Source organism: Sparus aurata, chromosome 17, assembly GCF_900880675.1.
Source record: "Sparus aurata chromosome 17, fSpaAur1.1, whole genome shotgun sequence".
Taxonomy (NCBI): Eukaryota; Metazoa; Chordata; class Actinopteri; order Spariformes; family Sparidae; genus Sparus; species Sparus aurata.
This window is the reverse complement of record NC_044203.1, coordinates 9864837-9889855: the sequence shown is the minus strand read 5'-3', so window position 1 is coordinate 9889855 and position 25019 is coordinate 9864837. Positions and strand designations below refer to the sequence as shown.

At 43.8% G+C, this 25019-nt stretch overlaps 1 protein-coding gene across 2 annotated transcripts in view; it reads left to right on the top strand.

Annotated features, from left to right (window-relative positions):
- Positions 1-25019, top strand: part of zfpm2a (zinc finger protein, FOG family member 2a) — a 121620-nt gene that overhangs the window by 43805 nt on the left and 52796 nt on the right. For both annotated transcript variants that reach the window (XM_030393497.1, XM_030393496.1), the window contains exon 4: positions 13370-13494. In XM_030393497.1, the coding sequence (XP_030249357.1) occupies positions 13370-13494 (125 nt within the window). The remainder of the gene's footprint in view (positions 1-13369; positions 13495-25019) is intronic.

The window sequence follows — 25019 nt, the reverse complement described above, 5'->3', positions numbered from 1 at the left end:
AGCGTCGAGTCTCTGATGTGGAACACCCAGCGAGTTCCCTTTCTCTCCCCTCGTCTCTACAAGTATGTCCTTAAGCAAATCTGCACACTGATCTTCTGTCTCGTGTTCATTTCCCGTCACGGATGTTTCGCAATCAGCTGCTGATTCGGGAGATAGCGTGTCATGCTATTCTATTCATTTTCATGGACTGGCGGTGATAGGAATCTGACTCCGTCTCTCTCATTCTCTCCCACTCGCGCTCCTCTAGGCTAATTGGGAGTGGTGTGTGTTAGCTAGCTAACTCTGCTAATGAACTTGTTCTCAGCCTTATCTAAAGGCTTGCTCATGTAAACTACACCCCCTTATGAAAGCCATGAAAATCCAGGGTTCGTTAGGAGCGCTGTAATTGTGATCACTGTCATTTTGTGCTGAAAGTGCCAAGCCTGTGAAGTAGCGTTTATTGCAGTGTGCTATTTTGTCAAACATATGTTATAACTACTTTTTTAAGAAAACTTCTATGAGCTAATGAGTGTGTGGAGCAGAGGTTTACCGGCCTTTTAACGAGAGAAACCGCGTATATTCCACTCCGCGTTGTCCACCGCTGATATGATTACACATATAACTGGTGAACTCTGCACTGATTGTATGGCCCTAACCTGGATTTATTGCAATACACATACTGTACTCTGCATGTCTTTATGAGTAATGTCCAGGGTTTTAAGCTAATCAATTCTTCAGTAGTTTATCTCACAGTAGGTACACAGAGCCAGACAATTTTCCCTGTCCACCAAATTGGAAAGTCATACTAAAGGAAAAGTTCAGTTTAAAATGTACTTAAGTACCGTACTTAGTTATTTTCCACGACTGAAATAATGAATACAAATAAAAGCACAGTTAATTTATTGCAAACCTTTGTAGAGTGACTACAGCAGCTGTCAGGTTCTTTCTTTCTACATCCCTCACTGAATCAAGTGCTCTCTTTAACTTGTAATGCCAACTAGGCCAATTGTGCCTTTGCATTGGACAAAGTGGTGGCATCGGGATCTGAGATATTGTAGCAAACACAGGTAACATAAGGCACACAGCAAAGGAGGTGATACAGAAGGAGGAGATGAGTGTGACAGAGAGGTAACAGAAGCCATGTGATCACCTAGTCCACAAATCTCTCCTCTTGGCTGTGTGTGCCCGACGGCCGGCTTGCTCAGCTCCCGGTGCCAGCTGGGCACCGGCCAGGGCAAGGCAGGGGTCAGCTGAAGGAGTGGCCATCTGAGAAGCTACCTGACGGTCAGACACAGACGGAGCACGAGCAAAGACAACCCCCCCCCCACACACACACACACACACACACACACACACACCACCGCCACCATCTCCTTAAAAACGTTATCCATTTCCATCCCCCTTCCTTCCCCCTTTCAAGACATCAAACATGCACATGCTGAAAACGCAGCTTCACTCAGATGTAAAAACTCTCGAGTCTCATTTTTTGACTCCAGCCAACCCAGAAGGGTCTGTAGCCGATCTGTCTTCTTCCATACTCCAAAAGAAAAGAAAAAAGAAAAAAACAATAGCCATTTCAGGTTTAATGCACATATGTCATGCTAGGAGAACTGGAGGACCAGATGGCCACGATACTGTGGCAGGTGCCTCAACAAATGTTTGCAGTTGCCCGTGCTGCTATTTATATCATGGTGAAACACAGACACGCAAATATTTGCAAAAGGACAGTGGGCCCTTTTTGTTCAGAGTCAAAGTGATCAACGACATAAACAGATGGGATTAAAACCTTTTGGGCATCGGTTACCTGAAGTTTGAAATTTCCTCAATTAATCTAAAGGAACTCCCTGTAACAGAGAAGAAACAGCTTAAAGACAAAGATGGAAGGTTATGGGGTCTTTACAGAACAGATTCAATTCACCTTCACATCCGTTTCATTGTAATCAACAGTTCATGATGTTCATATTTTTTGCATTTTACCTACAGAAGCTTATCAACATTCGGCCCCAGCTGAATTGAAAGTGAAGTGACCCAAACTCCTGCACAAATACAGCAGGAAACTTTTCAATTCTCGCACAGCGACAGTCCATTTGAGCACAGTTCAGTCAGGTTGCTCTCAGTAAACAAGGCATTTTCTAACTCAGCACCCAAGTCCATTATAAAGTCAGGGTGTCGTCAAGGAAGGAGGGGCGAGCCGAAATGAGGGAGAGAGACAAACGGAGCACCCAGATGCAGATTAGGCTGCAGAAGATGAGGGTGTAAAAGGGATTTAATGGTAGGATGGATTAGAGAAATCCTTGTAACAATGTTAAATAATTATGGTTCCAGCCGAGATCAAAGCGCCATTGATTGAACCCCTCAAGCCTTCAGCACACAGAGTCTTGGAAAGCAAAGATTGGTAAACTAGTGCTCAGACCACTCCGGCTGCTCCAGTTAAATTGGATTGGAAATATTAGGATATAGATGAATCCTTCAGGAGGCTTTCGCAAAGCTTTTGTCACCGGAAATGTAGCTTGGGAACGGTATGAAAGGTTTGATAGTGTACTGTCTCGACAGAATCATAAGACGAGGGTGTCGCAGCTGTCTCCACTGATACCTAAGCGTTTTAAGTAGACTTATAGACACACTTGACTGTTATATCAGCAAACTGAAAACTTTCAGCGCGAGGCTTTCATTCAAGGTTTTATTTTTTTTTCCCCCCCCCTTCGTCTTGTAATCAAGAAATTTGGACGTGCATCATGGCAATTCTCTCGGAGGAGAAGGAAGGTTTTATCTCGCTCCTCCAGGGGTTTATTCAAAGTCTTCAGACAAGTCTCACAAAACATGAATGACACTGAGATTGCTGATACTGATGATGAAAGTCCATCATCAGCTTCTCTGTGAGTTCTGGGCCCCGAGTGATGTAAAATTAAATTGCAATCAAAGTGCTGCGTGTAAACATTGTCCGCTTTTTTTTCCAAACACATTTATTTCTTAGGAGATTGCTGATGATGGCTTTATACTATGTGCATCACCTGTGTGCGGAGACGCCGCCATCCCCCGCTGCCACACGCACACACTCTCCCGCAAACTCACAATGTGCGATTATAATGATGAAATATGCAACAAGAGATTAGACAAATCACTGTACTCCTATGCTGCATCGCCTTGATGCAAATTTAGTCACTGATCCGCTATACTAAGAGGCTTTATGGAGGAACTTCATGGTTGTTAGTTATATAATCTAAAATAGGGCAAAATGCAATCACTGTTCTTATCATCTGGGGAAGATGTCACTATATTCAGTCCTAGTTTTGTGTGGATACGTGGGATGTGGCACGCGGAGAATGCCCTTAATAAGATAATTCACTTCCGCTACCGTTTTGTCCGCATCTCAGCTGAATTTGTGTCCACTAACAATGCCATCTTTTTTTTTCTTTTCTTTTTTTTTTCTCTTTTACTGTGATTACTATTTCGCATTCAGGCGAACTCGGAAGAAAAACGGGAGCTTGTTGCCAAACGCGAAGCTGTCTTAAAGCGCGGCTGGTGGTGGTGTTTCTACCCCCGGGGACTTGACACCCATCGCGTCTTTCTTTAGCTCTCTGAATATGTTTGTTCTGCAATGCTTACCCTCCCAGGCGCTGTAGCTGCACACGTTTTTCTAAGAGGTATCATTGTAATTGGTTGAATATTTGATGTGTGTATTTAGCATTAACATGGAGACACTCGTGCGAGCGGTGCTAGGGGATATATAATGCTGGGTAAACCCTGGGTTGCTCAAGTGAAACTTGCTCGCATGTGGGAATGTTCATTTCTTTTGGCCTTTTTTTTTTTTTTTTTTTTTAAATAAAACCACAGAGTGTATTTGAGGGACTTTGGTTTGTGGTTCTTTTTCCACGCGCAATCTGGATGCAAGGGCTCCAGATAGCGCTTAGTTTCATATGCATGACTGTTTTACTTTCATTCAGTTTGGTCCTCGCATTATTATTTGGCCATAGGAATGTACTCAGTCCCATCCAAGCCATATTCCCCCCCCCCCCCACCCCCCAAAACCCCAACCCCCCTGCTCTTTCTCTCTCGAACACACACTCGTGCACAGCCTTCACACTATAGGTATTGATATCAGAACAGTGCCCCCGCCTCTGAAGGCCTCTCACTGGTGATGAACAGCTGGGCCCAGCTTGGCCCCGCCGGTCACGCCAATTCCACCTCCCTCTGTTTTTTTGTTTTTTTTCTGTTCAGGGGTGGTGGGGGGTGGGGCCCGCTTGTCAAGTGAATTAAAATACCAAATAATAGTAATAATAACGATAATAAAAAGTTAATAAAAAATGGCATGTTCCTCCCTGATTGTGCGGGTGTTGTGGTATTCAATTATGCAATTTTCATTGGCATATTAATCATCTTTTCAACAAACAAGCCGCCGTTAATTAAAGCAAAGCATGGATAAAGACGTGTTGCCGGATCATCACTCCGTTTATCACCGCGCACAGACCCGCAGTTAAGTAAATTCAGGCTGTGAGATGAATTTCAATGGTCTCCCTGTTTCTTCCTCTCTGTGTTTGTGTGTGTGTGTGTGTGTGTGTGTGTAGTTAGCCACACATTTATGCACACTGTGTTTGGAGGTGTGGTTTGTGACGTTTCATGTCAGTTTGTGTGAGAAATTGAAATCACACGTTACCAGCAGTTGAGAAATACTTTCATTGTTTAACACAGATCTCCAATTCATGTGGGAGGTTTCTTTTTTTATCGTCCCTTCACAGATTTGAATGCTAAATGCTCTTTGATTATGACTACCGCCGTTCAGATGAGTCAGACTGACTCCGGTTGAATAAATTTAGATTTTTTTTTTTTTCCCTTCGCCTCTCTGCGGCCACACAGACTGTGTAGAGGAGGCCGGTGGAACTATATGACATCTCTGTACACACAGGACAGCTCTGCCCATTCTCCTCTCTCTTTTTCTCCGCATGGCTTTTTTTTTTTGTGTGTGTGTGTGTGCGTGCCGCCTCTGTGCCTTGCTCATTGGTGGGAGGGGATGGAGATTATTCAGGATCTGGTAAGATATGGGCTTCTCTAATCATAGCTCACTGCCTCTACTGTCATTCAGTCGCTAAATGGAAGTGGGGGGAAAATGTCTTGGTGACGGGAGCAGCCAGACAGCCATGCGAGTGCTTGAGTTCCGCCAGGAGAAAAAAGAACTCGAGGCATCTGTAGACACGTCGCTTGTCCCTGTCCCTCATTGTGGAGCAACTTTATCAGCACCAGCCGCTCACCCACTTGCTAAACTGGAGGGCCGGTCGCCTCTTAACTTAAACATAAGATCTTTGTGGTTTGAAGCACTCGGCTGCTCTGCGCCCAACGTGGATCTGAAAGGCAAACACGACTCCAGTGTCGCCGTCGCCCATCACAAAATCACACCTCATGGAAAACTTGTTTCTGCTGTGTTAGCTCGAATCTAAATGCACTCAAACAGACTGTTGCACTGGAGCAAGATTCCTCCCCCCCCCCATCCCCAGCCCACCCCAGCCCAGCCCGCCTCTCATAAGAAAAGAAGAGAGAGGTGATGGAGGGAGGAAGAGAGAGGGAGGGAGAGAGGAAGAGGGAGAGTGGGAGAGAGATGGAGATGGAGGAAAGAGAAGGAGGAGTGAGAGAGGGGGAGAGAAAAGTCAAAAACCTCCACATAACAATGCCGGAGAAAAATCAGAACATTTTCCACCGAAAGATGGGCCATTTCCAAATCCTTGTGCCCTATCAGACAAATTAAAGTAAATCAAGCATGAAATGAAGCAGAAGAGCCCGGAGATAAGGCTCCTTTAAGTCGTTTACAGATTAGGACAGAGAGAGAGAGAGAGAGAGGGAGAGGTGCATCTGGTCTCTGGCAGTGAAGGAGGCTAGTTTCTCATTTCACAATAGCAGCCTGTGTATAGGATTACTCTCCCCTGTCACCGACATGAGGAGCAGTGGGGGAATAGACGGCCGCAAAAATGTGTCTAAATATGTCCCCTCAGAAATGTTCTGAACCAAAAACCTCGCGGTGTCGCGCCAGATGTGACATGCGATAAACAGACACGTTAACACGCGGCGTCTGACCCGGTGTATCGTTCTGATTTGTTCGTTATTTCAGTCGCCTCTTCACCTTTTCTTATGCTCAAGTGGCTTCATCACAGCGCGGCTTAAAAATTCAAATGAATTCAGGATTGGCTGGCGCCGCGTCACGTGATTGTACGGCTGTCAGCTCCTATGCGCATGTTAAGCACGCCTCAGATCAGGTTTTGGGGGGGAGGTGGGGGAAAGGGGAGGTGGCGGAGGTGAGGGGGTGTACAAATTATATTCTCAAAATGTGATTTTGTTTCAATGTTCATCGCTCTGTAAACTGGGGTTGTTTAATATGTACGTCGTACTTCTATTTTCTGTCTTACATCAACAGATTAATTGCTGTTTTATTTTAGCACTCGCAAAATAATCAAAACATAATTACGGAGCTAGTTGCTCATGGAGGAGCGATATTTTACAGTGCACACGCAGACACGCGGCAAGGCACACAAACACACACGCACACACACACACACACTCCCATCTCATTCATGCATGCACGCGAATGCAAGCGGGAACTTAACCCCCCCCCCCCTCCCTTCACATACCCCATCCTCACTTACACACACACACAGGCACCCACACAAGGCAAGGGTGCGCTGCTCTTTGATGCCGCCCGTCGAGCTCTCGCTGGATTTTGTTTCACTCCGTTCGTGTATCTTTTCTGGGAGTGATGAGAGGTGGGCTCGGCTGCGGCGCTCAGCTCGCTCTGAGAGAGACGAGATCTGGCCCGCGTCGCCGGGTAGCTGCTCTCTAAAGCCGCGACCTTGACCTTCCCGGCCCAAGTCTTAGGTTTAGCTCCTTTATCGCACTATCTCCAGGCATTTAAAAATACTCCTGAAACTCAATGATTTAACCCGCTTTTACGCTGTTCACATCAAAACTGGATGAAAAAAAAGCTTAATCCATCTTATCTGTTGACTGTCAAACTGCTCCGGCTAAAACCTACTCACAAAAGACAACTAGGTCACCCAGGAAAAAAAACAGAATTCCCCGTTACCCAGGGGAAGTTGCAGCCTGGTAATTGACTTGGGAGGAGATTCAGGAGTACTTTAAAAATAGTCGAGAATTAACTGCAGAATATAAAGACTTGGAGGTAGCGATGTTTACTTGTGTTCCGTGCTAAAAAGTTGTTTGTTTAGACATTTCACAGCGCAGCGTCATGTAAGGATTTTTCCAAACCAATCTCCACCTATACCTCCTTCCAAATATAACCATATGTCACGCTGTGTTTTCCACACTTTATTTATGACAAGACCGAACAGACGAGATGGCAACTGCCTTTCCCTAGTGTTATCCATCCCTCTCCAATACATGCATTGCCAGTGCACACACCATCAATTACTCATTCTTCGTGACACCCTCAGGTGGAGTAATGTCCTTTTGATGGTTCTGAAATTTTAAGAAAAGCGTTTAAAATAATCAGATTCCAGCTGGAGTGGTGTGTGTCCTCTAGATGTTGTCGGCGATACGGCGATATCTCTGTGTGAGGACAGTCATTCTTTAAGTTTTGCTGTCTCCCTTTACATGCTATCAATAGACATTGCAGTGCTTCTCTAAAGATGGATGTCTCAGAGATTGTTGTCAGCGAGCCTGCTGCTGACTTCGCCAGGCTTCTGATGAAACAGAGTGCTCGACAACTGGCATATTTCAATTGTTCAATGACACCAAACAACATTCTCTGTGTTGATAATGTACTGCAGGACCTAACTCTTTTGTGTGAGTCTGTGTGTGTGTGTGTGTGTGTGTGCGCCTGTACTGGTGTAAACTTTCTTTCATGCCTTTTCATCTTTATTGCTTTAATTAATGCACTCCAGATTCAAAGAGGGTCACGGGCATGGAAAGATTCTAAATTCTATTTTGATCCCCACATAAATCCTGAGTATGCCTAGAAATGATGTCCATATTGGACGATTCCACACCTCGCAATTTACGCCCACTGCCAACGTTCAATGCCAGCGCAGGAAGTAGTGTTCCATTTATGTAGCGAGGCAGAGAGTAAGTGGGTTGAGGTCGGGGTGGTTAGGGATGTAGTGCAGCTGACTGGCGGACTGTCTTAAATAAGGGTTTGCCTTTACCTGAAAGGGGTTGTGTTAGCGTAGTGGTGGACGAGAAGTGAATTAACACTCAGTATGCAATAATTAACATGCTATATTTGATTTGCTTAATCTGTATAAAGCCTGACAAGCTCTCCTTTTATTGGAAGTTATGTGCCAGATTATGTCCGGCTTGTAGTGTCAGAGGTGATTGTAGGTACATTGTGTTACCTAACTTAGCCAGAGTAGCTGTTTCCTCTCGTTTACATTCATTATGCTAAGCCAAGTGAGCCAGATGCTACCTGTAGGGACAGGTCTGAGAGTGGCATCTCTCTTATTATCTGGCTCTCCACCAGATAGCAAACAGACAAATTTCCCAAAACTTTTTGCTCTTTTGTTGTCCTGTTAAATATTGTAAAAGAAACTTTAAAAAAAAAGGTCCACTGTGTAGGTTTTTTGTTTATTTTCGGAAGCATCCAGGAAAGATTTTAATTTTATTTTTTTGTCTGTCCAGCCATTGGGCTAAAACATTTGTATTTTTTTGAAAAAACTATATTTTGAAGGCATTGTTGGGTCCGTTCTCAACCAGATGATGGGAGTCCTCCATCCGAGGGACCAATACATCCACCCCCAACCGCCCCCAACTGCCTCCCAACCCCTTGCTCAGTCCATGTGGAGTGTCACAGCTAAAATGCCCTAATCCCTTTGGCTTGTTTAACTCTCCCCCCCCCAAGCCTGAAAACAAGCCTGACCTGAAGGGGTGATTCCCCTTCCCCCCCCCCCCCCCACCACATCAAATCACCCCTCCCTCCTCCCCCATCCTCCTCATATGGACAAACTCCTGTGGTTGCCTGGAAACTTGAAGCAAACGGTCAACTTTCTCCCCGCTGCTCAGGGCCAGAAGCAGGCACATCTAGGCAGGTTAAGGGCGGGCAGTGGGGGAGTAGAAGGTGGGTGAGGAGGAGACGAGGTTGCGCTGCTGGTGGTGGGGGTCCTCTACTGCTTTAAAACAAGCACCTTTCTCAGAGATAATGGTGTGGGCTGCGGGTTATAAATGATGCGTTTTGCTCACTGGGACCTGATAATAGCGGTTTGGGTAAGGGGGGAGAAAGTTCATCGCTCTCTTATCAAAGCTCCGCGACATTTCTCCTTCAGCTGTAAAATTTCATATCACATATCTGCTTTAAAGATGTGGCACCTTTTGTTGAACTGATACAGTGCATTCCATTTCACCCCATATGCCTCTCTCATGGTATATTAATTTATAGCCCATTTGCTGGCTCTATAACACCGCCTGTCAGTGGAGATGACTGGGATTCAGTTAAGACATCTGTGAATTGCCACGCACAGGTTATTGAACTTTGAACAGCAGTCATTTATTTGCTTTGATTCAAAGGTACTGCTTGATATCAAGGGGGATCATCTGCCGTGTGAAGCTCAAGCCTATTTTCCCACTTGTCTCTTCTCTTGTCGGTCTTTGTTTCCACACAACATCCACCCTTACTATTATTGTGCTCAAGATAACCGGAAAAGGTAAACCACAAGCTCAGTCAATAATCAGGGTGGGTTTTTTTTTTTATGCTGCGGGCAATTTCTTTTCATTGAAGTTGGTTCTTTGAACTAGTTAGAGAAGTCAAATTCATGTTGAAAATAGCTCGAGTAGACCATTTGCTTTAGCAAATGTTAAGCTGCGGTAGCCAGTTGATGATGTCATTTGTCATCCCTGACCACGAGCCGAGACCTTACTCCGAGCCAGAAATTATATTAAGGAAATTCAGGCTTACACTTCATGTGCATTAATAGAAACATTCACAGTGAAATGTGAATCTATCATTACATTCCAAAGAGTTAAGGGAAAGAATATTTCAGCAGCTGGTTTAACTCAAACCTGTTTGGACTTTGTAGCATTTTTCTAAAAACATAAAGGGAACTTTTAACTGGTCAACAATCTGGTAAGTTCAGAAAATTATTAAAAGAAATTGCAAATAACATTACATTACATATTACAATGTAACAACATCCAAAATCAAAGATGATTTATAGTCTCATATATGATAACGATATAGTATCAATATATTTTCCAGCCCTATAGTTAATTACATCTGACAGTGTTATTTAAAAGTAGAACATGGTCTTTCACCTCTTTTAGGGTCTCTATCTGTCAATAGTCCACCCACAGCCATTACTCTTTAAATCATACCAGGCTGGCATCCTGCCAGTGAGAAACTCATTAGTATTCAGTTGTTATGCTATTGAAGGGAGAGATGAGGTTCCCTATTCCTCTGCACCATAACAGAAAAGAAAGACAGGACCCACATACACACATTAAAAACGCAAAACAAAAAAAACAAAAAACAAACAGATGCCAGCGTGTAGCATCTTGGGTGCTATCTGAGGAGGATCTCTCCACACAAAGGGACATTCATTGGTCTGCCAAGTATCTGTGGAGTGCAGGAACAGACCCTAGAGTCTAGCGACAGATGATGATCTTATCGAGGGAGGGGTGGGGGAAGGGGGGGGTAGGTGGTGGTTGAGGGGGTGTTGAGGGTGAAGGTGGCTGAGTGGGGTTGGTCGGGATCCCGAGGAGGGGGTACCGCTCTTGAGCCACATTGTGAGCCCCGTTTTGCCAAGTGTGTGGCATTTGAGACTTGGATGATGAGGAACGCTGACGGGAGAACACAGGCACTGGGTTTGTAAAACCTCCTAATAGGCCATTATGAGCTCTCCTCTTGGTTTAGTCTGTCGTCTGCAGCTTGACAGGTTAAACACTTCAGTGTGTGTACAAAATGTATTTGTGTTTAGGTAATAGAATTGGGATTTGGGGCCTCGTACGAAATTGAGTTATCACTATGACATCAAGAGTTCTTGCAGCCATAATTACAAAGAAATGTCAGTCACCCAGTTGAAAACAGAACACATCTGTCAGTTTGTTTTTGCTGTGTGACTAAACCTGTAAATGCTCATAGAGAGTGCATGAAGGGAACTCATTATTCATCCATGGGTGTTTTTGTGGAGATCTTCCACTAGTATCTGCAACAGATGTGACAAGCCATCTGTGAGCCAAGGTCCTGAGGCAACATTTGGTGTGAGATGCACACAACTGGCACCTAAACATGGTGGACCGCAAAGTGCACAAATTGAATCGTACCCCCCTTTTCCCCCCCTTCTTGCACCTACGCTACCCATTACCCCCTTTTTACTCCGAGCATCCCACCCAAAAAAGAGAAAGAAAAGGGTAAAGGAAAGGAATCAGAATTGTTGGCTGGGGATGGCTTGAGCTGTTTGTCAAGCGGGGCTAAACAGGAACTTGCATCCAAGCGGTTAAAGGCCGTGGGTCTTATCTGAGGACAAACAGAATGCATCAAGCGGTGGCTGTTGCTCTCAGTGATGACGACCAGCTGTGCACCAATGTTTAATTATTTCTCTGTAATGAGCTTACCCACCTTCCACTGCAGCACCAGGAAGACAGCATGCAGCAGCAGGAACATGGCAGGGGAGGCAGAGTGAAAGAAAGAAGGAGATAACGCTGTCCACATGATCTCATTTTAAGGACTATTCTGAAATCGCGCATGTATTTTTTCTTAAATATATCTTTAGGTTTAGGGTTAGGGTTAGATTATGTTTACAAAGATTTTGTATCTACCTTCAACAAAGATTTGGTCAAAACAAGTGATTTTTTTATTATTATTATTATTATTATAGCTGACATTTAGCTTTTTATTGTTACCGGGGTGACCACCACTGATGAGTATATGATCATAACACATGCCTGATGTTTCAATCATGTTTATGCATGCAAAGGAGCACATAAGCGCACATTTCCATACCAGCACAACAGACGGACACAATAGCGTGCAGGCAGATACACGGCTGATATTTACACAGTAGAACAGGGCTGAATAGGTCATTATACCACATACACATCAGAAAGCGCCGTGATCACTTCGGCCAATTCCGCATGAACCAGATGCCCCCGAACAATTATTAGCCACATGAGCAAACAGGTTAAAAGACACAATGTTAACAACTCATGTAGAGTTTGTTTGAATAATAATACATAATGATTATTTGCCTGGCTAGGTGAAATTTAAGTGGCAGGTTGGTTTCCTGGAAGCCGGAGTAAAACGACAGTTACCCCTAGAAAAATGTAAAGTGAAAATTACAGTTTGAGAAACATACAAAGGTTAAGGTAAAAAAAAAAAAAAAGGTTATGAAATGAGTACAAGTTACTTTCATATTTCATATTGAATATTTGTGATTAATTGCAATTATGAAAATGTTTAATTGGCAATGTGAAAGGAAAAGTAGATTACTGACTCAAAAACATATGAGATTACAGTGTATAAGTGCAATTTGAAAGCACAAACATATAAAGTACCCTTCCTTACAGTTACTACTCAGCCCTGGTCCCGGAACAATGATGTTGTTCTGCAGCTGACTCCAGTCTCTGACCGCAAAAAGATCAGTGCAATGTTCAGACGTTCACACAGAAAGAAAGCCCGAGATGACTCAGTCCTGATAAAAATGGCCTTTGTTTGAGTTTGTGGGACTTCTCGTGACCAGAAAGTTTCCAGAATCAGTAAGAACTCGTAGCTCCAGACGTCTGAATCATTGCACTTCCTCTAACAAGACTTCTCAGGGTTGTCAAGGCAACCGCTCGGAAATGTACAGACGAGAGCCGCATACCTTCCTTCAAGACACGCACATACACACAGTGTATGTTACAGTGGGAAACATCATCTTCAGTAAACTATGTCACGGCCTGCCATGGGGTTTATCATAACTATTTGATTAATCACCATCCCGAAAAAAGTACACCGAATCTAAGAGATAAGATAGTGGGGGGTGTCAGGGAGGCGAGCACTGGTACTTCTAACAGTGCTATCCGGTTTCACTGTTAATTAACTGGAGCTCTGCACAGCACTAACAAGGGCCCAGCCTTCCTGGAACAACAGAAATAGGCCTGCCACTAGCTGCTCTCGCCAGCCAGCGAGCCTGCACTGTCTCACAGAGATTATCTCAACACAAGACACCTTTCAAGTAAGGTTAGCGCACCATGTCTCTGAGGAACACCATCAGATGGATGCTTGCTCGATTTGCTTATCCATTTTGAAACTGCTTGGCTTCAACCTTCGCTGCCTACTGCAGGGCTCTGAGGCAACAGTGTGATCGCACATGTAGCTTTGAGGAGAAAGGACAATGAATGAATGTCACTGTGATTTGATGTGGAACTTGTGTGCTATATAGAGCAGTATGGTTGACTGCTTTGGGTTCTGCTGTGTTTTTAGGGGAGCTGGACGCGTTCCTCAAAGATGGCGAGCGTCGGATCCACAGCCGGCAGCAGCTCCCGGTGGGGACAACATGGGGACCCTTTGAGGGGAAGATCGAGATGAACACTGAGAACACTGCACTGGTATGTCCTGTTTTGGTCAACTACCATATCATTTTGAATATTTGGGCACCACTGTCTAACTTAGATAGTGAAATTAAATACAAAATAAAACAAGTTAGGCTTAAAACACGGCAGATAAAAATGAACTAAATACGAAGGAGCTGAAGTAACCAAATCAGGGTAAGCCATGCAATTACAGTGAGTTTGAGAAATTATTTACAGTAAGAGGACCCAGATTCAATTAAACAAATCTTTCCACACATTGAAAATAACTGAACATCCCAGTCTTTAGCTTTAACTCTGGGATGGCTAATAGAGGATCACAGCTGAAAGAAGCGTTACAATTATCAAAATAAGTCTAAATGAAGGCATGGGTGGCAGTTTTAGTTATTTTAAACGTACGCATTGTTTGAATATTTGCAAACAATACTAAACTAGTCAAATTGAGCTGGGATCAAATGTTACACCAAGATTTTCAGTTACAGGTTTAATGTTGCACAAAAAAATGTGCAAAAGGCATCTTTGGTTTGGCAGTACGTGATCAGAAATATGTTGCGTGCCTAGAAAAGATCCATGTTGTCCGGATTTAGCTGAAGAATATTTTTTGCCATCCAGTATTTGATGTCAGCTAGTCCTGTAGTGAGGTACAGTCAACATACCAAAGTCGGTGTTCTTTATTGTAAGATATACAGTATAAAGAGGAAAATTTTTAGAAGGTGTTATAATTGCTGAAACTACCTTTTAATAAATGTGTTTTTTTGCTCTGGATGCTGAAACACTTTTTCAGTAGGTAAGTGATCAAACAGTACATTGGTTGGGTACACATGGTGAAAAAAAAGACAAAAAAAAAACAGTCATGCTTCATTAGAAGGGATATTAACCAGATAAAACCCTTCCTTTGAGAACTAGTGACAAAGTTTAACTTTTTCTTTTCCATTTTCTGCTACTTCATACTTCCATTCCGCCACATTATAGAGGTTAACATTGTTAGGTTATTACATTTAGTTGACCCAACGGTGGGTCAACGACCCGCAAGTGTCCCTAACGACTCTGAAACTCAGACTACTCTGTAAGGACACTCCCACACAGGGTTTAAAAGCCTGCAACTCCCCTCCAGTTAGTTAGAACTGAAGATGCCTCTTGGATGAGAGCTGAAACATCTTCAAGAAACTGTCCAGTTGCTGACTGAGAACCTTCATCGACACGATTCATACGTGTGACTTTGAGGAAATAATATTTAAGCAGCACATTGTAACTTTTACTCATGTACAATTTTGGGGTATTTTTTAAAACCGCTGCTGAAAGCGCATACCATGCCTTTATTAGCATTAACTTGCTTCAGATAGATATGAAATATCAAAGTTTGGTTATTAAACAATTATTCGCGACTTATAACCCCTATGTAAAGTATTCCTTTTCAAGAAGTGTTTGTTGTTTCGAGTAAAGGGTATTATTATTAAAACATGCAGTGAAATCCCTTTATTTGGTCAAACTCTCGCAGCCATGGAAACATGATTACCAGAAAGTCCTACATCTAAAAACCATATTAATGGCAATTCCCATGACATTCAAACCTATTGAGGTGACTCTTCTGGGATCCAACTGGCCCCCAACAAAAGCCTTTGAAGTGCATCCATTTTAACCATTTAATCTGCATATTTTATGACAAAACACTTTAATTGGTGGATTTTGAGCTCCGTCCAGGCTTCAATTGAATGAAGTCACAATCCATTATTTTTGATGTTACACTGCACACAGCAGCTTTACATCTCTTGTTTCAAAGATCCCAGCAGAGGCTCGTGTTGACCTGCTGCTCTGGTGGAGTGACAAGTCCTCCAAGGGTTTGATATTCCATTCTGCATTTGGATTAATTAAGAAATTCCTATTAAAACTGTAACCATGCTCCCATTCATCCTGTTAAGAAACATAAGGAAAAGTCCATTAGGATTTTTGGCCCTCCTCCCCCCCCATTTTCCTAGATTTACTTAAACGCATAACTTTATTAAATCATTTTCGGCGCAGTTTTGACTGTTTTCTAAGCCCCCCTCATGGTTTTGAAGTCATCAGTGGCTTTAAATAACTCAGGCCGTATTATAGCCATGAAATATGGCTTCTCTCAGGGTAAAGCCAGTTATCCTTGGGCGGAAAAGTGATTTGACAGAGCAACACCTCAAGTTGCCTTCCAAAGTAACACACTCCATATATTTCTCCCGCTATCTCTGCATGAATTTCCCTGAAAGGCATCCAAAAGCAACCTTCAACTGTCCCTCAAATGACCCTCAGACTCTCCAAGTGATGTCATATAAAACATCTTTTCCAAGTGTTTGTTGCTTGGGTGCTTTCAGTAGATACAAACTTTACAGATTCATCACCCTACCTGCTGAAATTGATGCATAAACTGATTGTTGCTCTTGGCGAGAGTGATAAGTTCTTAACTAAATGCCCTCTGAGGAATTCGTAGCTAGTTTCCAGTTCCTCCTCCTCAGATTTTTTATTATTTTCTTTTGCTTTATTCGTCAGCGAGCAGGTGCTGGTCATCACCTGTAATGGGCTGCGGAGGGGTTACAGAATATGCCAAACCTCCCTCGCAATTAAAAGCAGTAGAAAAAGCTTTGGGATATTGCCTTTAAGGATCTCATGTGTGTCTATTCCCCTGGGGGCCCTCTCAATGCTTTGCTGCTTGCCACCCCTCCTCGTCTCTCAAATAGGGTAGTGGCTGTTAGCAGCTTCTCACTATCTCTCATTAAAGGCTAGGTCAACCCAACTGGCATGTTTTGTTTTACTGAGCCTCCCTTTAAGGTTCAGTGTAACTTTTTCCTTTGTTTCTCAGATGCAGAATAAGCCAGAAAACTCTTGTTTTTGCACATCACCAGGGAATCATCTAATTTACAGTAGCACAGTTGTCTTTCTGTTTTTTTTAATCAAACTCCTAGTTATTGAGCTGTTGCCTAGTTAAACATGCAGCCGCTGGCAACATCCCTAATATGGCGCTGCATTTATCTCCGTTGTTTCAGTGGGAGGCGAGGGAGTTGTGCAAATCTTCAAACACTGACACATCAAGACGGGAACAAACCCGGATGCCTCACCTGGAGAGGGAAGGAGGGGAAAAGTTGAAATAACAAATGCGAGTGTGAGGGGAGAAGGAAGAGGGAAAAAAGGCTCGGCTAGGTTTGATGCATGTCAGGGCGGCTGGTGCTGCGGAGCAGGGTCAGAAGGCGTCAGAAAGCGTTTGAGGTAGAAATAAAGGCTCATTGCTTCATGGGTCTGTACCTCAGCTAGGAGGCACTCTCAGTCATTCTTATGAAGTGTGACCTCCGCAGACTATTAAATCTCCTTTTACCCTCTCAGATTTTTTTGAAACCATGGAGGTGAATGAATTACCCGAAGGCAGCCAGGTATATGGCAGGAGTGACACCTCTCTCATGCCTGAAACACATGACCCGCTGGTGAGATATTGATATGCCCTCTCTGAAATCAAACATATATTATCCCTTCATCCAGACACGTCATTTAAGATATGACTTTTTAGAGGTCAAGCTATTTTTGTCGAGCCGCCACGTACGGTGCATAGCTCCGTTTCTCACTGCTGGCATCACGCCCAGGGAGGAACCAAAGTGTAATGACTCCTTAAAGTGGCTTACAGTAAATAATGAAAATACAGTGCATTTAAGCAGATTTCGCATTAAACCGGACAGGAGCAGCACTTTGGCACATGAAGAGTCGTTTAGGAGCGGAGTATGTAAGGTCCGGCTGGCGTCTGGGGAGCACTCCTGTGGATCCTGACGGAGGGGTGGGTAAGGATGGGAGGAGGGGAGGGTTACTGGTCCCTAGAGGTAGCAAAATGGGAGCAGAAGCTGGAGCTGGCCTAGCTATATGCGCTGTGGCGTGGGAGCTGATGTGGGCTGGCTGCCGGCGGACGACAGGCCTCAGTTGCTGACCGCAGTGATGGATGATGCTGAGAAAGAACGGCGAGCGGAGCGTTACACACGGTTGTCCAGGCAGGCCTGGAAAGTGAGGTATAAAAGCCTGAAAAAAGAAAGAATGAAAGGAGAGAGAGCAGGGGAGAGAGAGGAAGCCGGAAAAAACAGAGGGGAAAAAGCATGACAGGAAATCTGGGCATCTGCAGGACAGAGATAGGGTCACATCTCGACCGTTTATCAAAGAGGAAAGCAGATTTCACAGCTGATGGGTCGGCCGTGGCAGGTCTGTAGACCCCAGGGGCTCAGCTTGGCATGAGGGACTGGAGTTATAGTTATTGCTGTAGCAGACCTGTTAACACAATCACATTGGGCTGTATTGGACAGCTCATACGCCTGGCCATACTGTGGTATTTTTATACATTCGTTATCATTCTTTGATCACACGGAGACTACAGAGTGAGTTTCAACATGTAATATTTTTAAAGTAGAGGTCAGAACAAGATGTAACAGAGGTAGAGAACTTTGCCTAAATCGGAGAAACAGAAAGCTTTTCCATCGAGATTAAAAGGCCAGCGTGTGAACTGACAGCTAGGCAACTGGCCCAGGTCAAAGCACTTTGTAGCAAGTCAGGCAAAGGTGAGGAAGGCAGAAGAGGAAGAGGCTCGAAGCAAGTTATAGACAGCAAGACAAATAATAAGAGGGAAACAGATTTCAGAAAGAATGAAAACGGCCGGGAGCTGGCCTTGTGCTGCTGTTGTCAGCCCTGCGCTCCCCTGCTCTGTTCCTCTTCCTCCTCATCTCCTCTCCTCTCTCCTCTCGGTCTGACTGATGGAGCTGCCAGAGCACCGTCTCATCCCTCACTTCTCTCACTGATCAATCAGACCATTAGACTCCAATTACAGCCGCAGCCCCGGCGCAGGTGAGCGACGAGCACATTCAGCCGGCTGCAGACAACGCCTCCGCCCGGCTTCCTCGCACTCTCCAAATTAACGCAAATTAATAGTGACACTCAGACATAAATGTCTGCAATCGAGGGGCTAAATTAACAGTCTGGGTCGAAGCTATTGAGTAGCAGGTGTCTTTAAAAGCCGTAATTACCTATGCTGGACAGAACCGGGAGGAGAGGGTGGCCCACGGTTTGCCTGGAGTAAGAGGCCTGGCCCCGGTGAGCCTGGCTTCCATTGTAGGTGTTAATAATTGATTGGGAGGCAAGCTATTAATGAGCAGCAGATTTAGAGCTCTGTTGTAAATGTGTGTTGATGAGGGTGTTGCCGCCTCTTGTACAATGCCCTACCAATGCTAATTACTGGGGCTTAGTCAAGGTGCACTGTAATGAGTCTGGATTCAATAGAATTCTGGTCTTTATGTGTTTTGAGGGCCTTTTACTGCAAATTACATGGTAATTATAATGCATATGACTTGCTTAATTCCAGATTAAGATCTAGCCAGCATTTTTCTTTTTATCTTGTCCTTATCTTCTCTCTTAATATACTTGTATACTAGCTACATTTGCTGTGAGCATAGGTTTATGATAAAACAATATAGTATTGCAATCTCTCTGTCAAACAAGGGTCCTTACACCAGGGCAGTGATTTGGAAGGTTAGAAGGACACGGCAGAAGTCAATAAGTACTACAGGCCAATTAAATAAATTATAACCAATTAACTCTCGACAGAATATTACAATGTTACCCTTGAATCATAAGTCATCATAACCATAATGGTAAGTGTATAACATTTCGCAAGTATTTAAGGCTAAGTGGAATATTTAGTGCGCTTTAGCTGTGGAGAAGACAACGCACGTCACGTGTTTGTGCCATTCTCTCATTTGCAATTGTTTAAGGTACAAAACGACCCTTCAATTTTGAAGTGTCACACTGAGTTGAGACCGGAGCAATTAAATGTCCTTACGCTTGCGTCAGTTTACTGAGCGTACATGCACTTCCATGTGCGTTTCGGGTCATGCTGTAGCGCCTGTGTAACGTGTGGGAGGGCATGTGTAAGAGCCTCGGCGTGCGCGTGCAGACTGTGCTGCTGTTAGCTGCGAACAGAGAGCTTTAGCTTGTAGACTACAGAAGAGCGAAAATGTCAAGATACTGTCCTAATTTTCACCTGGGACAGAGAGAGAGGCAGAGGCTGTCAACCGATGGAGTGTGATTATTGTGCAATTTAGTACAAGGGTAGGAATATGGGCCTGTGCAACCAAAAAATGCTCCAGAAATTATTCAGCCCATCACTCAAGCCATTTATCTCGCCCCTTTTGCCCACCCTCTCCCTCCAATATGTTTATTGTTAGCTACCCCTAAACTTTAACAAGTGGTGGCGGATTTTTCTGTTTCAGAAATTATATTTTTCTTCTTGTCATTGCTTCATTAATCAAGAGGAGGCATTCTGAAAAATGTTTTGTTTTGGAGGCTGCAATCTATTTTGTGTGTGTGTGTGTTGTAGTTAATCTGCGCCCGTGGCAGGTTTCCCCTCCGAAACGCAGCGCTAAGCAGCGGTATCGCAGGCCTATTGTTGTAGCCTCTGTCATAGCAAGGAGAGCCTGATGCAGGCCTGGGCTCGCCTGATAAGGAAAAGAGGATTCAACATGGCTGGAAAGGAGAATCAGTGGGACTTGAGAGTGGAGTACGGATGGGGCAGATGCGCTCGCACACACACATACACACACACACATACACATACGTACAGACTCACACAGACATACGGAATGGTACACGCATGTTTCTACACACATACAGTCACACATGAGCCGACACACACACAAATCATCACCATCATCACACTGGCACATGCCCAGGCAATTATTTACAGTAACATCCAATTACATATGCAAGAAGGCACCCCAGGATAGGACCTCTGTGTAGCATAGCTGCTAAATGACACACATACACACACACACACAAACACACACACACACACACACACACACACACACACACACACAGACACACACACACACACATATACACACACACACTCGGCCTGGAATATGCATGCGCATGCACATAAACAAACAAACCATTAAACTAAAAAAAAATAATAATAATAAAAAATCAACAATTTCAATTCCAAACAGTTTGATTTGTGTTTGCATTTTAAAGGTGGCCTGTTCTCTCTATCTGTAAGTCACACTGTCTTGGATATGGTTTGAAAACGCCAGACATTATCAGGACTAACAGGATTTGAATTTCTGTGTTGGACACACAAATAATTTTGGCACAAAGAATGTGGCTTCATCTAATGAAATAATGGGCCCAAATTTTAGGCGGAGAACCAATTTGTGATTGCATGCATCAATTATTTCTTGGGTTTAAACCAATATCAGGGCTGGGGTCTCTTCAGATGGGTAAAATGGTAATTATCTGGCCCGCTTTCCCTCGCTCAATGTCATCCATATATTTATCGATGGTATTATCGATGGCTTTCATGTTCCCACATTAAAAGGGGGAAAAGTCCAAACAGATTCTATTGAAGTAGCCTTTTGAATTTGCGCTCTTTAGCACAGCACCAACATGGCACGGATATCTGTTTGTGAGTCCGATGGAGAGCGGATCGCAGGCGGTGGCAAAAGAAAACCCACAACCATTGTTGTTTCCTTTTTTATTATCATTACTGCTATTTACATGTATTCCCCCAGCAGCCTCCTCTCTCAAAGTTTTTTTTCTGTGAGCATGGCTGGAACTCATTGCCGCCCACAGCTCCATGTATTAGCCGTGAAGCACTCAGTCAGTCAGCTAGTCAGAGCTATTATGGCCACAGTCGAGCTCCACTGTTTGAGAGATAATGCATGGTTGACTTGATCTACAAGTGAACCTGACATTTTGCTGTCCTTACATCACAACACAACTACCCAAACTGATATGGCAGGTCCCCTGATAAGCAGAGCAGGACTCACTGATTTGCTTTGTGCTCACTGTAATGGCTGCATGGTTTCGTCAAACGTGCCAAGGATACGATGACGAGATCAAAAACACAAATATGCAATTCAGTGCATTTCTGCTTGAGATGTTTTGCTACAGATATAACAGACGGTTGGTTTTGAAAAATGATGATTGAATAGTAGGTTTGGCGTTTGTATCGCTTTCTTGTTATAATTACAGCAAATGGCGCTGAATCTTAAACTACGGCCGGGTGTAAGAGTGGCAGTATTTTCTCAAAATTAAAACCATATTTCTCATAAATCCCGTCACTCATATCCCGAAGGATCAAAGCCTTTTTTCTTTATCTCCTCAAAAAGGATAAACAAATTAAACACTGACTGCTGTTTTTTTTTTTTTTCTGTATCCTTCAACTCCCTCAATCATCAACCGCGTCTGCTTTCATCAAATGACAGCAAAAACCTTTTTATGCTACTTCATACTTTTTACACTTCAGAGGGAAATGTTGCACTTTTTACTCCTCTATGCACAGGGATAAAAAAAAAAAAAATACATCTAAATAAATGATGAACTTTTGAAATGCACAGTTATTATATAGATGAAACTTCCCAAGGGTAGAAAAACTGTTGAAATGACCTCCATCTTGACCACTTGCAAAAGTAAAACACTTTTTATGCATCTATTCGTTAGTATAAACAATCTTATGATGTGATATACAATGATATAACATTTCGAAGGACACTTTTCTGCAAATGGAATCCTTTTGCTTTAATATTATAAGTGTATTTAGCTGATGTGGCAGCAATTCTAAAGGTTAATAAACATGAGTTGTTTATTAACTTAATGTTTATAGATGAACTACGCAGTATTCATCATAAACACGAGTTGCAACTTTATAATAAAAAGTTGCTTATTAAATTATTTATAAAGCATTTAATTGTTATCAGTGATGTAACTATTTCCTAAAGTTTAACTACAGATTATTTATTTATTAAAGATTGTTATCTTAAAGTGTTACCTTATTTGAGCTTTTTTTCTCAAGTAAAGGATACCGCACACAGAAATGTGTTTATTTATTCATTTATTTACTTATTCTCGGCCAGTTTATTCAGTAGCAGATCGATCTAAATAAGTAGAATGTGTGATATTCTCTCTGTAATGGCATAGCTCCGTCCTCACACACACTGAAATTGTAGCGATTCTACTGTAATAGACAGGCAGCTGTCTTCCTGCATCAGTGTGCTCAGCCATCGCGGCGGCAGCAGCAGAGCAGCACCAGTGATGGCTGAAAGCACCAGTCAGGCTCCTGGTCCTGGGGGGCCACTCTTCACACCCGCAGGGCCTGAGGGTGAGCTGGGTGTCCCTGACTGTCCCCCCCAACACAACTCTCTGGGTGTTTGCTGTCAGCGGCCCATCAGGGGCGGCAAACTGTCACGCCTGAAGAGATAAAGTAAATGCGCTCTTAAGTTTCCCTGTACGTCGTAAACATACACAAGCGGCACGTGATGAACATTAACATTCATGAACAACTGTTCCATTTTGGGTAGCATAACGCTTAAACAAGGTACACGCTCTCACTTACACACTTGTCTCAAGAGTTTTGTGAATTTGAGTGACTGCTTGGCTTGTGGCAGATTTGGGGAGATGCTTCTTTAGCTGTGATGTACCGCACAAACAAATCAGCAAAGCTAGGTTTCGGTCTTTGCAAAATGTTTGTCAGACAGGCAAGAATAGTCAAGCTCAGAACTCCCTGGCTTCACACATCTCGGCTTGTTTTACAGTACGCAATATGTCTTCCCAAATGAGTGATTATCCAACACTTCAATACACAACAGACCTCTATTGCAGCAAAGGCGTGTGAGGGAGAAGGAGAAGAAGAAGCGAAAAAGAAAGAAAAGTGAAGCAAAGTTGAGTGGTGCCAGCTGCTTTGCCATCTGTCACTGTCATGGCTGCACTCGTGATATGTTGAAACAACTTTCTTGAAAAGTGGTGGAGATAATCCTCGATTGTTTCCATTTGCTAGGCCCCCGATAGCCGTCTTAGTATTGCCGGCACAAAGTGAGTTCAGAGTGGGGTTTGTGGTCGTCATAGATGGCTGACCGATCCCTCTGTTCGCTCTGATTGTAGCCGCGCTCCTTTGAGCAAAGTGGCAACATTTGAAGTTTGAGTTCTACATGGTTTTTTTGACCTCTTGGAAAGTGCCAAAATGAGACATCTCAAAATCATGTTTTATTAACAGCAAAGAGCTCTCTACATAAGCGTTGTCACTCTCAGAAATTCTGCAGTTTTCCTTCCCTTTTTCCCTCTTGGACGCGTTGGCGAGGGAAGTGGGGAAGCACAGAGGCTTTGCTTGCTTCACCTCCTTCAGAGAAAGAAGGACGGCCACCCTACAGGGAGGCAAACCCCTGCTGGTAGACCTTGATAAGTCCTCGCTGTCCCCTGTCCTGGCCTTAGCCCTCTGATCCTCAGCCTAGTTGGCTCGGGGCCTACCAAAGACAAAGCCTTGTAAGGACGACTGTGGACGGATGAACAACCGAGCGGAAAAATTCAAGTCTTCTGACGAAAAAAAAAAGAAAAAAAGGTTAGCATTGAAGATAAGAAAGCTGATAGGTGCTAGAGGAGATGAAGGTCTGGACAGTGTCCATTCTCTCCCCGGTGGTCCAGCAGCGCCTCATTAGATGGATGTGTATGAGGCTGTCAAAGCGGGAATATTATACCACGGGGTCGTCAGCAAACTAATTGGGTAACAAAGACCATTTCCAGCTCGGGAAACCCATCTTTTAACAGTCCGTGTGCTGAGACTCTGATAAGAGAGTTCACGTCTAATGCATTTAGCGAGGGGCAAGTTCACCATCTTTATCTTATTTACTTAACTTGGTGTAAATATTGTTGGGCCTTCACGGTGGATTTAGTAAGACCCCATTTCTCTGAAGTGCACCCGAGGATCAAACTATCGACCACCGCAGCGGTATGCAGACGATCAGGTGCTATGCAAATCACAGGCACCGCTGTTCGGTTTGAGCTTCAGTTGAGAGCAAAGCTGCGTTTGCGCTTCTTCTCCTCGTTTGTCTGATTTTTTTTTTAATTTGTTCGACTGTGCTCATTGTGATCATTCGTCCGCACGCTCGGATACTGGCAGAGCTCGGTTTCTGAGTCAGAAGGTGAGATTGGCTCCGGAAGTATAGAATCACAGATGCTATTCTAATGCATCATGAAATTTAAACTCCGCCAGAGAAGAGAGGGGAGTTCAAAAGAATATGAAAATCCAATACCTAAAGGGGGGCACGGAGGTTTATCTAAAGTCAGGGGCTTTATTCGAGCATCATGCCCACTATTTTATTGTTTGTCTTTATTTACTGCCTCTGACTGATCCTAGTCTGCCAAGTGTGGTTATGAGCGCAGGGATTTGTTGTGACCCCATTGACTGATCGACTCTTGCGTTCCCTTTTCTTCCTCTTTGAAGAAATCCTCCAATCCGCGTGTTTATTCCCGACAGAGAAAGAGTGGATCTGTCCAGAGAATATGCCACCTGCCACCTTGACCCCCAGGGGCCATGGTAATATCCATACAGGTGAACATTACTGGCTGCAGGTTCCCTATTATGTTCCCTCACAGTGCTTCTCGCTGCTTGGGGAGTCAGCCCTAACTTACATGCAAAAGATCAAACAAGTCCTTCCCAATTGAATTCAAATGGGAAATTTCGAGTAATTCAAACAGTGAGTAGTGGAGCGACGGGGCTGTTCTGT